Source organism: Capsicum annuum, chromosome 1 (genome assembly GCF_002878395.1).
Source record: "Capsicum annuum cultivar UCD-10X-F1 chromosome 1, UCD10Xv1.1, whole genome shotgun sequence".
NCBI lineage: Eukaryota > Viridiplantae > Streptophyta > Magnoliopsida > Solanales > Solanaceae > Capsicum > Capsicum annuum.
In genome coordinates, this window is record NC_061111.1 from 26,445,493 (window position 1) to 26,458,653 (window position 13,161).

A 13,161-nucleotide genomic window follows, 5' to 3' on the forward strand; every position below is an offset into this window, starting at 1 on the left:
ACTTTTCAATTGAGCAGACAACATAATTATATGTTGATGTCAGAAAGTGTAAAATCCTCTCCATAATGACTACACCATCTATCTTCTCACTATGGAACCACTAGCAAAATAATATATAAAGCGAATTCTTGTTTCGGAATGAATTGATGTATCACTAATGTTGAGTCAATTGTTGTTCTAGTGCCGCAAAACAATAATAAAATTGTAATATTATTAACATATAATGAATTTCAAACACTCTCATAATATTATATTATTTTTTAAAGCATAATACATAAATATACTATTTAACTTGGTCTCAACTAATATATATGTGTTCCAACTAGAATATGCACAGGTAAATATTTAAATTTGTATAAAGTTAAATAAATATACACAAACATTATACGTGCATCCTACATGACATCTCATACAAATTGTCATAGGATTCGTATATACTAATCAACTTTATAGAAATTTAAATACCTATAGTATACACTACTATCCTTGACAAATACTTTAAAATTCGCCAACGCTCATAAAAATTCGAATATCTTTTTTCAAGAACTATGTTTTCTATAAACTAGATATCAGAGCTCGTGCCAGCATGGGCCCAATGTGCTACTTTTCGGATATTATATGCTATTTTTTGTCTCAATTTATATGTTGCTAATGAAATATTTGAGAAAGCTAATCAGATTTATTATATATAGTTTAGATATTTTAAATTGTTAATTATATTATGATTTATACGACTTTCAACGTAATTTTCAAGTAATATTCTTTTATCCTAATTAATATGACATCGATAACTATTGTAATCTATAATACTTTTTTCGACGTTGTAATTTACTATTTTAAACTGTTTGCTATTGTAATTTATAATACCGTTCTTGTTCAAACTTTTGTGGTATTGATAGTGCATTTAGACTTTAAAAGTAATTTTAATTTTTAATTATTGTAATTTATAGTTTTTTTCGATTTCAATTTAAGCGATACTGATATAATTTCAACAGTAACCAAATATCACGATTGAAATAGCGAAACTGACACATCTTGAATGACTCATAATAACTAATTAAGAGTGATATAACAAAATTACTATAAAAATATTTGTGAAATTTTTTTAAGTGAGCCTCACATAAGATGTCAAATTAATTTAAAACATCAAGATTATCAATTTTTAAATACTTAAATAACTCATAATAATTAATTATAGGTGATATAGTAAAATTACAATTGAAGCAGCTGAAACAGTCATCTCATAAATGTCCATTTTACTTTATAAATATTTATTGTATTTTTTATTAAATATTATTAATTTTTTAATAAATAAATATTATATAATAATTAATTAAAGATAATATAATAAAATCACGAAGTAAACAGACAGCTGAAAGCAATACCAGCTACTTGCTTCTGAAAACTGCTACTCGCTCTTCTATATAGTAGTAATAGTAAAGTAAAGTAAAATAAAATAAAGTAATAGTACTAAATAAAATAGATCCAAACCAAATAAATGTCGGTTTCTTAAATCGCGTAGATCCTATTTAAGGTCACGTGTGGTTTTCCTTAAAAGAACCAAATTGGAAAACAGAAAATAAATAGTGAAATTCAAAATCAGCCCTATTACTATGTGAAGAACAATATAATTAACAGCCGTGCCATCCACACTCCTCTCTCTCTCTCTCTCTAAAATCTCTCTATTAGGGTATAATAATTTTCCCCCTTTTTGCTATTTCTCCTTTCTCTCTCTCTTAACAAATCTCCAATTTCTCCATTTAATTCAATTAAAAAATTCCATCTTTTTTTTTGGTGTAATTTAGGGTTATAGAGAATCAGATTTGGTGAAGAGAGACGATGTCGGATCAGAGATTGACCCGTATTGCTATCGTTAGCGCCGACAAGTGTAAACCCAAAAAGTGCCGTCAAGAATGCAAGAAGAGTTGTCCAGTTGTTAAAACTGGTAATATATACATTCCATTTTGTTATCCTATTTTTTGTAATTTTTTTTAAATTGTTAGATTGTGTAATTTGCTTAATTGTTAAAGCTAGGGTTTTTTCGTTTGTGATTTGTTGAGTTTTGCTTGGTTAATTTTGTGCTGAAAGTTGTGTATTTTGAGCTATGTATAACAATAATTTTGTTTTGTTATGAATTTTGTAAGGTGGAAAGTTGTATCATGTATTATGTGTATTGGGATTTTCCTGAGTAAATCAGTGAGGGGGTTTATTTTAATTGCTAGATTGTGTGATTTGTTTAATTTTTGTGCTAAAATTTGTGTATTTTGAGCTATGTATAGTTAGACTTTTGTTTTGTTATGAATTTATAGTTGAAAAGTTGTATCATGTATGTATGTGTATTGGGATTTGCGTGGGTAAACCAATGAGGGAGTTTATTTTCTATGAATAAGGACTCATTTGGTTGTGGAACAAGTAATCCAGGGTTTAGTTATTGGTGGGATTATTATCTCGCCCTCAATGTGGGATAAAGATGAATAAGTGATCCTGCAATTTTATCCCAGCCAAAACATGGGATATACTCATCTTAAAATTAATCCCGAATTAGTTATTTCCTTATCCTCATAGTAAATTAGCCCTTTTTTTGAAATCACCTAGTGTTTTTGTCTCTGTTGAGATTTGAACTTGAACCGAGACCTCATGGTTCTCATGACTTCATTAACCACTAGGCCACACCCTTGGATGCGATTAAATGTTTTATATGAGATCTCATTTACTATCTGCTGTTGCTTACTGAGAGAAGGGGGACTTATTTACTACACCTTGCAAATGAATTTGAGGAGTATGTTATTCATGAGCTATTGGGTTTAAAAGTAAAGGTTTTTATCTTGGAAGTTGATGGCGTTTTCTGTTTGTTCTGGTATGTTAAGTATAATTAGCTTAGTGGTGTGGACTGTTCTGTAAATATATTCAGTGAAGTTCCGAGGGCTGTGGGATTTCATTTGACATTTATTTTGAAATTTTACCTGAAGGTATTACATCCTTAAATGAATAAAGAGTAGGTAGATGTCTTACCATATGGTTTTCTGTGGATGGGCAGCATTATAATTGTGTCCCGAATAGCGCTGCTCTTAACAATTTACAAGGGTTTCTTCAGGGTTTGAAAATCATGTTGATTTTCCAGAGTCACCGGGTTTTCCTTTTATTTAGAACAAAGGTGATCACTTGATTTATTAAAAGAATTATAGCCTTTTGTTCTTGAAGGTGTTAAAGGAGGACAGGGATGGGGAGGCTCTCTGAATCAATGTGGAGTAGTTAGAACAGAAGAAACAGGGATCCGTTAGAAACAGGGATCCGTTTAGATTATACCAGCCTTTTAAGATCAAGGTTTAGTTGCTGTGGTTACATTTGGATTAGGATCTTTTTTTAGTAGGGTTAAGACTTGTATGTCAGTTTAGTGGTAAGTGTAAGAACTTTGAGATTGCATAATTTGTTGTAAAAGGAAATATCTGGAATTTTGAATGAAAAGGGTCCAATTGGAACAGAATAGTTACATAGGACCCATGTAGCTGATCACTAGTTGAGATCGAGGTGTAGTTTGATTGACTACAACAACAACAACAACAACAAACCCAGTGTATTCCCACTTAGTGGGGTCTGGGGGGGTAAGATGTACGCAGTCCATACCTCTACCTCTGATGAAGTAGAAAGGCTGTTTCCGAAAGACCCCCGGCTCAAGGCACAAGATATCACACAAACACATAGTAAAGCACAGATGCAGATGACATAACATAAATACGGCACCCATAAGGAATATAAAACAGAGGAAAGCAGAGGAAAGCACACAGATTCGTAATAAGCATGGAACACTGAATACGGAATCATAACGGGAATAAAAAATAAAAAATAAAAAAACCCCCACCAAGTAATTCCCTACACTAGCGACCCAATCTGGCCCTACTCTTCTGCCGTAATTCGCGTCTTCCAGACCTTCCTATCTAGGGTCATGTCCTCGGTGAGCTGTAACTGTTCCATGTCCCGCCTAATCACCTCACCCCAGTACTTCTTCGGCCTACCCCTACCCCGCCTAAAACCATCCAACGCTAGCCTCTCACACCTACGGACCGGGGCATCCATGCCCCTCCTCTTCACGTGTCCGAACCATCTCAATCGTGCTTCCCGCATCTTACACTCCACTGAAGTCACACCAACCTTCTCCCGGATAGTCTCATTCCGAACTCTATCCCCTCGAGTCAGTCCACACATCCAGCGCAACATCCGCATTTCTGCTACCTTCATTTTTTGGATGTGGGAGTTCTTAACTGGTCAACACTCCGCTCCATACAGCAAGGCCGGACGGACTACCACCCTATAGAATTTGCCTTTAAGCTTGGGCGGCACCTTCTTATCACACAGCACCCCCGACGCGAGTTTCCACTTCATCCATCCCGCCCCAATACGGTGCGAGACATCCTCGTCAATCTCACCGTTACTCTGGATCACGGACCCGAGATACTTGAACTTATCCCTCTTACATCCCTCCTGTGCTTCCAGCTTCACTACTACCTCGTTCTCCCGCCTCACGTCATTAAACTTACATTCCACATACTCTGTCTTGCTTCTGCTCACCCTGAACCCTTTAGACTCAAGAGTTTGCCTCCACATCTCTAATTTGTCATTTACACCCCCTCGAGTCTCATCTATCAGAACTACATCGTCTGCAAAGAGCATACACCACGGCACCTCCCCTTGAATACGCCGCGTCAACACATCCATTACTAACGCAAACAAAAAGGGACTAAGAGTAGATCCCTGATGCAATCCTGTCCGGACAGTGAAATGCTCTGAGTCTCCTCCCGCCGTCCTCACCTGGGTTTTCGCTCCCTCATACATATCCTTAATTACTCTGATATATGCCTGCGGTACTCCCGTCACCTCCAAGCATCTCCAAAGCACCTCCCTGGGGACTTTGTCGTAAGCCTTTTCCAGGTCGATAAACACCATGTGCAGATCCTTCTTCCTTTCCCTATATTGCTCCGCCAACCTCCGTACCAGGTGGATTGCCTCCGTCGTCGAGCGGCCGGGCATAAATCCGAACTGGTTTTCCGAGATAGACACTATCCGTCTCAGCCTCACCTCTACCACTCTCTCCCAAATCTTCATAGAGTGACTCAATAACTTAATTCCTCTATAGTTATTACAACTCTGAATGTCCCCCTTATTCTTATAGAGAGGGATCATGGTACTCCACCTCCACGCCTCGGGCATCTTTGCCGTCCTGAAAATTTCATTAAACAATCCAGTCAACCACCTTACACCAGCCTCTCCAACGAACTTCCAAAACTCCACCGGTATCTCATCCGGCCCCGTCGCCCTACCCCTACGCATCCTGCGGACTGCCTGTCTAACCTCTTCTACCTTAAAACGTCTACAATAGCTAAAATCCCGACACTCCTCTGAGTGCTCCAGTTCCCCTAACACAATAGCTCTGTCCCCCTCGTCATTCAAGAGCCTATGAAAGTACGACTGCCATCTCTTCTTTATGTGGCCGTCCTCCACCAACACTCTACCGTCCTCCCCCTTAATGCACCTCACCTGATCGAGGTCACGACCCTTCCTCTCCCTAGCCTTAGCGAGTCTAAACAACTTTTTCTCCCCTCCTTTCCCCTGTAACCCTGCATACAAGCTCTCAAAAGCGGCCGTCTTAGCTGCCGTGACCGCTGACTTCGCCTCCTTCCTCGCTAGCTTGTACTCTTTCCTGTTTACCCGCTTCTCTTCTTCGTCCTTACTTTCCACCAACTTAGCATACGTCTCTTTCTTGGTCTCCACTTTCTTCTCCACCTCTTCATTCCACCACCAATCCCCCCGATGGTGACCAGCCCGGCCCCTAGAAACACCCAACACCTCCCTTGCATTCTCCCTGATGCACCTTGCCGCCCTGTCCCACATACTATCCACGTCCCCCCTACACTCCCACACCCCCTTGCCCGCCAACCTCTCCCCTATCTCCCACGCATTCACTGGCGTCAAGCCGCCCCACTTAATTCTCGGTCTACACTCCTTACTCCTCCTCTTTCTATTCTTCTTTATACCCAAATCCATAATCAAAAGCCTATGTTGGGTCGAGAGATTCTCACTCGGGATGACTTTACAGTCCTTACACAACGCCCTATGAAATAACCAGGGGCATAGTTTTATAACCAGGGAAATATGCTTGCTCATTTTTATTATTTGGCATCATTTATATATGTCTTGATCAATCAATTAACCTTTGTACTTTGCAGGTAAGCTCTGTATAGAGGTCAGTGCTGCCTCGAAGATTGCTTTCATCTCAGAGGAGCTGTGTATTGGATGTGGTATTTGTGTAAAGGTTTGTATATGTTACAAATAAGGGGAAACATTTTGCTGCAGATTGGTCATTGTGCCTGCTGACTGATATTTTATTTGTTGATACAGAAATGCCCATTTGAAGCAATTCAGATCATCAACCTGCCAAAAGATTTGGACAAGGATACTACCCATCGTTATGGTCCCAACACTTTTAAATTGCACAGGTTTTTTGATGCTACAGCTCTTCTTGAGAAGTCTTTTGCTGATCAAATGCCTCTTGTTTATAAATTTAATTCTTGAAAAATTTCGTGCAGGTTACCTGTCCCTAGGCCAGGACAGGTTCTTGGTCTGGTTGGGACAAATGGTATTGGAAAGTCAACTGCCCTTAAAGTTTTGGCTGGAAAATTGAAACCAAACTTGGGACGCTTCAGCGTACTAATCTCTGCCATCTTCATCATTTGTCAATTTCTGCCATACGGTTGCTTATGCTTTCTTTATTCTTTTCTGTGGCAGAACCCTCCTGATTGGCAAGAGATCTTGACTCACTTTCGAGGATCTGAGTTGCAGAACTACTTCACTCGCATTCTGGAAGATAACTTAAAGGTGACTTCTGATTCAGTATTTCAGCTATCTGCCCCCAGATTTTTTAGTTGGTTTAGTTGTGGCTGTCACTCATCTGTTGGTATACATAACGCCTCTTGCTCCTTTTTTATTTGAGGGTACCTGGCTACTGTTAAAATAAACAAAAATATTCAAAGCACAATGGATTTAATTTTTTCACCAGGAGCTGTTGTAGCTTCCTGGAGTATGCGTCCTTTCTCTGTTTCGCTGTGGTTGGTCAAGTCATATCTTGTTGTCTACCTAACTCATGGGTCCTGATGAGATCTGTTACTATTTTTCCATTGTTGCCATCTGTTAGGGCTCTGGCATCACCTTTTTTCTTCAAGGGAGCAGCAAGACCACGGGTGTGTTTGGTATGATGGAAAATATTTTCCTGGAAAATAAGTTGGTTTTCTACTTATTTTCTCATGTTTGGTTGGTGAATGGAAAATATTTTCCGGAAAATATTTTATGGTGTTGGGTTGGTGAGTAGAGAATATTTTTTAGAAAAATATTTTCTAGTGTTCGATTGATGAGTGAAAAAATATTTTTTAGAAAATACTACTATCTGTTAAGTAGTATATCAGTGCCTCTAGCAACTCATCAATTTGTAAGAACTAATTTAAGAATAACAAATAATATCAATATTGAATACTAAAATGTTACAATCACCAAATTTAAGCAACTATTAATTAACAAATATAGGAGACACTTTTCAACATTTTGTTAGGACAATCTCAAGATACTACAATTAATAGAAATATAACAGAACGACAAACTTATTCAACCTCGTGAAACAAGTTACATTGATAACAAAATGAAATATGCAATTAACAAAAGTAACATAAGTAAGTCTTCCTCTATGCATATGAAAATAACAATATATTCAACAAATAGAAAATGGAAAAAATTCGGGCTTCATTATTTTTTATTTCAAACAGTGAAAAATCGAAGCAAAGCACAGTGAAAAACATTTTCGAGTAATGTAAATTTTTGAGAAATGTAATTTTTTTGAGTCATGTGAATATAAGTATTGTTGGGGTGGGAAGAGGGGTGAGGGTGAGGTCATAAGTCACATTTGTCATTTTCTGGAAAATGACTTCCCTTGGCCCATGAGGGAAGTCATTTTCCATCAAATGGTGGAAAATAAGTTGTCTTGGAAAATATTTTCCTAAATTTTTGTTGCAACCAAACAAACCGGAAAACATTTTCTGGAAAATATTTTCCATCATACCAAACACACCCCACGTCTGAATTAATTATTCAGTAGGCCATTGCCATTTTGAGTAATTAAGAATGCTCGACTGTTCTAAGATAACGATTCAATATATTGTTTAAAGAGTTGTTGAACAGCTTAAATGTTAAAAATTATCACACCACTCTATATCTAGATGTCTTTTTTCTTTAGATTGTTTCTTCTTGCATCCCATCACCTTTGCTCTTGACCTTATAGTATTTGATTCATTTTGTAATTTGAACTTGATCTTCAAACAGGCGATTATCAAGCCTCAGTATGTCGACCATATTCCAAAGGCTGTTCAAGGAAATGTCGGACAAGTGCTTGACCAAAAAGATGAGAGAGACGTGAAGGAAAAACTCTGTGTTGATCTAGAGTTGAATCAGGTTTTGGATCGTAATGTAGGTGATCTATCTGGTGGAGAGCTTCAGAGGTTTGCTATCGCTGTTGTTGCAATACAAAATGCTGAGATATACATGTTTGATGAGCCCTCAAGTTACCTTGATGTGAAGCAGAGGCTTAAAGCTGCCCAAGTTATCAGATCCTTGCTTCGGCCAAATAGGTTCTAATTCATTCTCATCTGACATATCTACAATCGAGTTCTCTAATTATTTGTCCACAGACTGAAACATTCTTCAATGTTTCAGCTATGTCATCGTTGTGGAGCATGATCTTAGTGTGCTTGATTATTTGTCGGATTTCATTTGCTGCTTGTATGGGAAGCCTGGTGCATATGGGGTTGTGACCCTACCGTTCTCAGTCAGGGAAGGAATTAATATATTCTTGGCTGGATTTGTGCCTACAGAAAATCTACGTTTTCGTGATGAATCTCTTACTTTTAAGGTAAATTTCAGACTCTTGCGTAGTCCACATATCATGGAAATATTATCTGAATGTTGACATTTTCCCATAGGTTGCTGAGACCCCGCAAGAGGCTGCCGAGGAAATTGAATCATATGCACGTTACAGATATCCAACCATGACCAAGACTCAAGGTAATTTCAAGCTGAAGGTTGCTGAGGGTGAATTTACTGATTCACAGATTGTTGTGATGCTTGGTGAGAATGGAACTGGGAAGACGACCTTCATTCGCATGCTGGTATGCTTGCTTTACAATTATGACATTTCTGAAAGGCTGCTTTTTCCAGTCCTCTGTGTTATAAAGACTGTTCTTCTTTTGGATTTGAATACTGCAGGCTGGTCTATTAAAGCCTGATATGGTGGAAGGATCTGATGTCGAGATACCAGAATTCAATGTTTCATACAAGCCCCAGAAAATTAGTCCGAAATTTCAATCCACTGTGAGGCACTTGCTACATCAAAAAATACGCGATTCTTATACACATCCCCAGTTTTGTTCAGATGTGATGAAGCCTTTGCAAATTGAACAATTGATGGACCAAGAAGTTGTGAATCTTTCTGGTGGAGAGTTGCAACGAGTTGCCTTAGCCCTTTGCCTCGGAAAGGTAAATTTTCTCCTACTCTGATTTACTGCTGCTTTGGTTGTTTTGTACGTTGATCTGGTAGATCTCTTGGCCCAATCACATAAGAGTCTGCTTTTCTGTTTTCTTTTTGTTATCTCTGACAGATATTGGGTTTCTTTCGTTCTCCTTATTTTACGGTATTGTCTCCTACTTTTCTGGAATTGCCTTGCAAATGTTGGCCATCAGTCCCTAATCTTTTATGGCACATGTTAAGTTTTAGAATGGAAGACTATTAAATGTATCTTCTAATGAGGTGTTGTGTCAAATTCTTGTGGTGATTTGTGTTGGTACTCGAGGTATGTTGTACTTTGAATTTTTGATGTGCTAGGGATGAATGTAACAGCTCTATCAAAGTTTTCCTGTGTTTTTCAGTACCTTCTTTGCACTGTGTTAATGAAATTCCTTACCTCATAAAAAGGTATGTTTTGTTGCAATATGAAGGTGTCTGATCCAACAATGCCAAAGGTCTGTCCATTTGTTTAATGTTGTGACAATTTCTCTAGGTTTATCATATTTATTTTCTTCCCTGGTCTTAGGGCGCATCAGATTGGGGGTTTTGACCAACAAAATCAGCATGAATTTTTTCATTTGCATGTGGGTTGCATTCAGTAGTTAATCCATATTGCATCGTGCTGCTCCTCTGCATATTCATTTTGTTTATTATTAGTCTATGTGCTACTATTATTGAAAATCTTTGTTTCTTTCTGTACAATTGTAAAAATGTTAGCATGATGTCTCACTTCGTTTCGTTCTTCTGTATGTCGCTTGAATGAAGACACCCGATCGGCCCGACTTTCCCAAATGCCCCCCACCGGCCCTTCTCCTTTACGGGTCTGGATTTTTTCGCGTCGTTTCAGTTGTCGTGGTCGACGGGGAAGAAAGAAATGAATGAATGTTCTTTTGGGAAAATGTTAATCATGTTATTTTAAAGCCATTTAGAGGATTCTAGTAATAGTGAAGTGTAGATGAAAATCAAAATTTCTTTGCAAGGGCAGCATGTGAAGACTATTACACTTATTTCTATTACTTTAGGGATATATTTCCAAATTGTAACTTAGCCTGTTTTCTTAACTCCATGCAGCCTGCTGATATATATCTGATCGATGAGCCAAGTGCCTATCTTGATTCTGAGCAACGTATTGTAGCTTCAAAGGTCATCAAGAGATTCATTCTTCATGCAAAGAAAACTGCGTTTGTCGTAGAGCATGACTTTATAATGGCAACTTACCTGGCAGATAGAGTCATTGTATACGAGGGGAAACCTTCCATAGATTGTGTTGCAAATGCACCCCAATCATTGTTGACTGGAATGAATCTATTTTTATCAGTAAGCCTTCTGCATATATCTTGTTTGTTATCTTAGCTCATCTTCATTACTTAAAAAGTTGTCATAAATGTTATTACTCTCGACATTTGTCCCTGGCATGAAACTATTTATTATTTGTAGCTCATATTTTCTCATGTTGAATAATTACTGTTTAGACACCTGCGCTAGCTTATGTAAGTTTTGCTCTGATTGGTTGATGGGATTTGTGTTCTTTAACTTCTAATTGATGTGGTATCCTAATTGTGTGCAGCATCTGAACATTACATTTAGAAGGGACCCAACTAATTATCGTCCAAGAATCAACAAACTGGAATCAACAAAGGATAGGGAGCAGAAAGCAGCTGGATCCTATTATTATTTGGATGATTAACCACAGACAGGTTGCATCCATGATCCTTGCTTACCTTTTTCTATCGGCACCTTGATGTTAACAGAAGCTCCACTCTTCTCATAGGTGCTAATTGATGATCACACCAGTAGCCTCTGGTCATTTAGACTTATGCCTGACATGATTCTGAGAGGTTGATGTCAATGGTTGGGTGTGAGCAGAATGCCTTTTGTTTCATCGTTGGTTTTTATACGATTTAGTAATTATTACTGGTATTATGTACTCATAATGTAGTTTTGTTCACCAATTTTGACTGCAGAGGGAGTAGTTTATCCTCGGATTTTTCATTTTGTATGTTGATCTTTGACACATGAATGAGGCATTTGATTTTGTTGATGATGAAAATTGGAGTGAGAGTTGACGAAATGTCTTTGAATAATCACATTGACGCCTAGTTCCTTAGTCTTTAAGGGATTTTTCATCTCTAGCCTGCATGATCGTAACAAATTATTTGATGTTTGATTGCCGGAAGCTCTTTTTGGAGTACTTTTTTGTCTTCGTTTAACGTAAAAGGTTTTTCTACTCTCTAAATAATTATCCTTTATTGACAGCTGTTTCAACTCTATTTCGTATCACTAGGAGAAGTTACTTGTGGATCTTGATATCAGCGTTAGTATTAACATTGAAAAATGTAGTATTTCTCGAAAGAATGTCCTCTTTATTTTCCAGTTTTGGGAGTTCATTTCCTTAGGAGGTGTTCTTAGAAATTCCTTCATTTTTTAAAATAGAACTATTTGTGTTAACTTTTTGCTCCATTTTTTTATCTTTTATTTGTCTACTAGTATATTCAAAATAGTTGTTCAATATTACTTGGTCAGTTTGAAGAATCAATGAATAATTTATTCATTTCTACTCAATTTACTTTGAGCATTAAATGTGATTAGTTACTTAATGTATTTTTTTTTAAAATGTTAAATTTATTAATTTGAAGTGTAAAAGGGTAACATGTTAAAAGTTGCTCTCATCATTTACAACAATGAAAAATTGGCAGCCAACTACGACATCAAATTGGAAATCTTCTCCCCGTTCAGGCGGATGCGGCACACTTGTGAATGGATGTAATATACACCTCCAAGTAAGACATCAAACTCTAGGAGCTCAAACTAGGCTCAATACTAACAGAAGCTTTAATGCATCAATTTACCTCTTTTTTCCGGGTAATTATTGTGTGCAATTTCCCATATATATGTTGTCTCTTGTTTTCATACGATAATGACGTGACTTCTTTGCCTATCAATGATCAAAGTGTCTCAAAGAACATACTCCCTCCGTCTCAAATTATTCGTCCAAAATTGAAATAACATATTGATTAAGAAAAATAATTAATAACATGACTAGTTTGCAATAGTATCCCTATTAAGTGATGTTTACATTGTAATTTAAAGAAAAAATAATTAATGCAAAGGGTAAAATATGAAAAAAATTTGTCTCTTCTTGATTAATGAAAAAAAGATAAAATGAAAAATCAAATTAGAAAATTTGAGACTGAGGGAGTATATCCTTTGACAAATTATCCTATTGATAATAGAAGGTAGTCTAGTGCACGAATCGTCTATATTGATAAAAAAAAGAAGGATGTGATGCAAATAACTTATCAATTTCATGACACAAGTATTAATTATTATATGTTATAAATATACCATATATAGTGAATGTCTACTTTATCGTATATAGTGAATACCTACTTTATCATATATTGTGTATGTCTATTTATGGAAAAGTTACAAACCCCAAAGTTAGTTTTTCCCTATAAATAAAGGGGTTTTGTTTCATTGTAATTCATCCCACAAGAGAAGAAATAAGAATTACTCTCTATTCTCTTTCTATTCTTTCTACTCTTCTTCTTTATTCTTTATTA

The 13,161-nt window shown here is 36.8% G+C and overlaps 1 protein-coding gene across 2 annotated transcripts; it reads left to right on the plus strand.

The window, feature by feature from the left end:
- The first annotated feature begins 1,486 nt into the window (after nucleotides 1-1,486).
- On the plus strand, nucleotides 1,487-11,669 carry LOC107870163 (ABC transporter E family member 2). Of its 2 annotated transcripts, XM_047395595.1 has the most exons (13): nucleotides 1,537-1,690; nucleotides 1,806-1,945; nucleotides 6,222-6,307; nucleotides 6,394-6,491; nucleotides 6,582-6,699; nucleotides 6,781-6,870; nucleotides 8,362-8,666; nucleotides 8,752-8,947; nucleotides 9,018-9,203; nucleotides 9,301-9,570; nucleotides 10,670-10,915; nucleotides 11,166-11,295; nucleotides 11,370-11,669. In XM_047395595.1, the coding sequence occupies exons 2-12, from the start codon at nucleotides 1,840-1,842 to the stop codon at nucleotides 11,283-11,285; spliced, it is 1,821 nt and encodes a 606-aa protein (XP_047251551.1). In that variant the 5' UTR covers nucleotides 1,537-1,690; nucleotides 1,806-1,839; the 3' UTR covers nucleotides 11,286-11,295; nucleotides 11,370-11,669. The 2 variants fall into 2 exon arrangements, with proteins under 2 accessions (XP_016572090.1, XP_047251551.1); XM_016716604.2 differs by having other exon boundaries at nucleotides 1,487-1,690; nucleotides 11,166-11,669.
- Nucleotides 11,670-13,161: the final 1,492 nt, after the last annotated feature.

Excerpts from the sequence above, each read along its gene's own strand:
- LOC107870163 (XM_016716604.2), top strand. The coding sequence starts at position 1,840 with ATGTCGGATCAGAGATTGACCCGTATTGCTATCGTTAGCGCCGACAAG. Across the intron at positions 6,492-6,581 it reads AACACTTTTAAATTGCACAG|GTTACCTGTCCCTAGGCCAG; the intron begins GTTTTTTGATGC and ends AATTTCGTGCAG. Across the intron at positions 9,571-10,669 it reads TAGCCCTTTGCCTCGGAAAG|CCTGCTGATATATATCTGAT; the intron begins GTAAATTTTCTC and ends AACTCCATGCAG.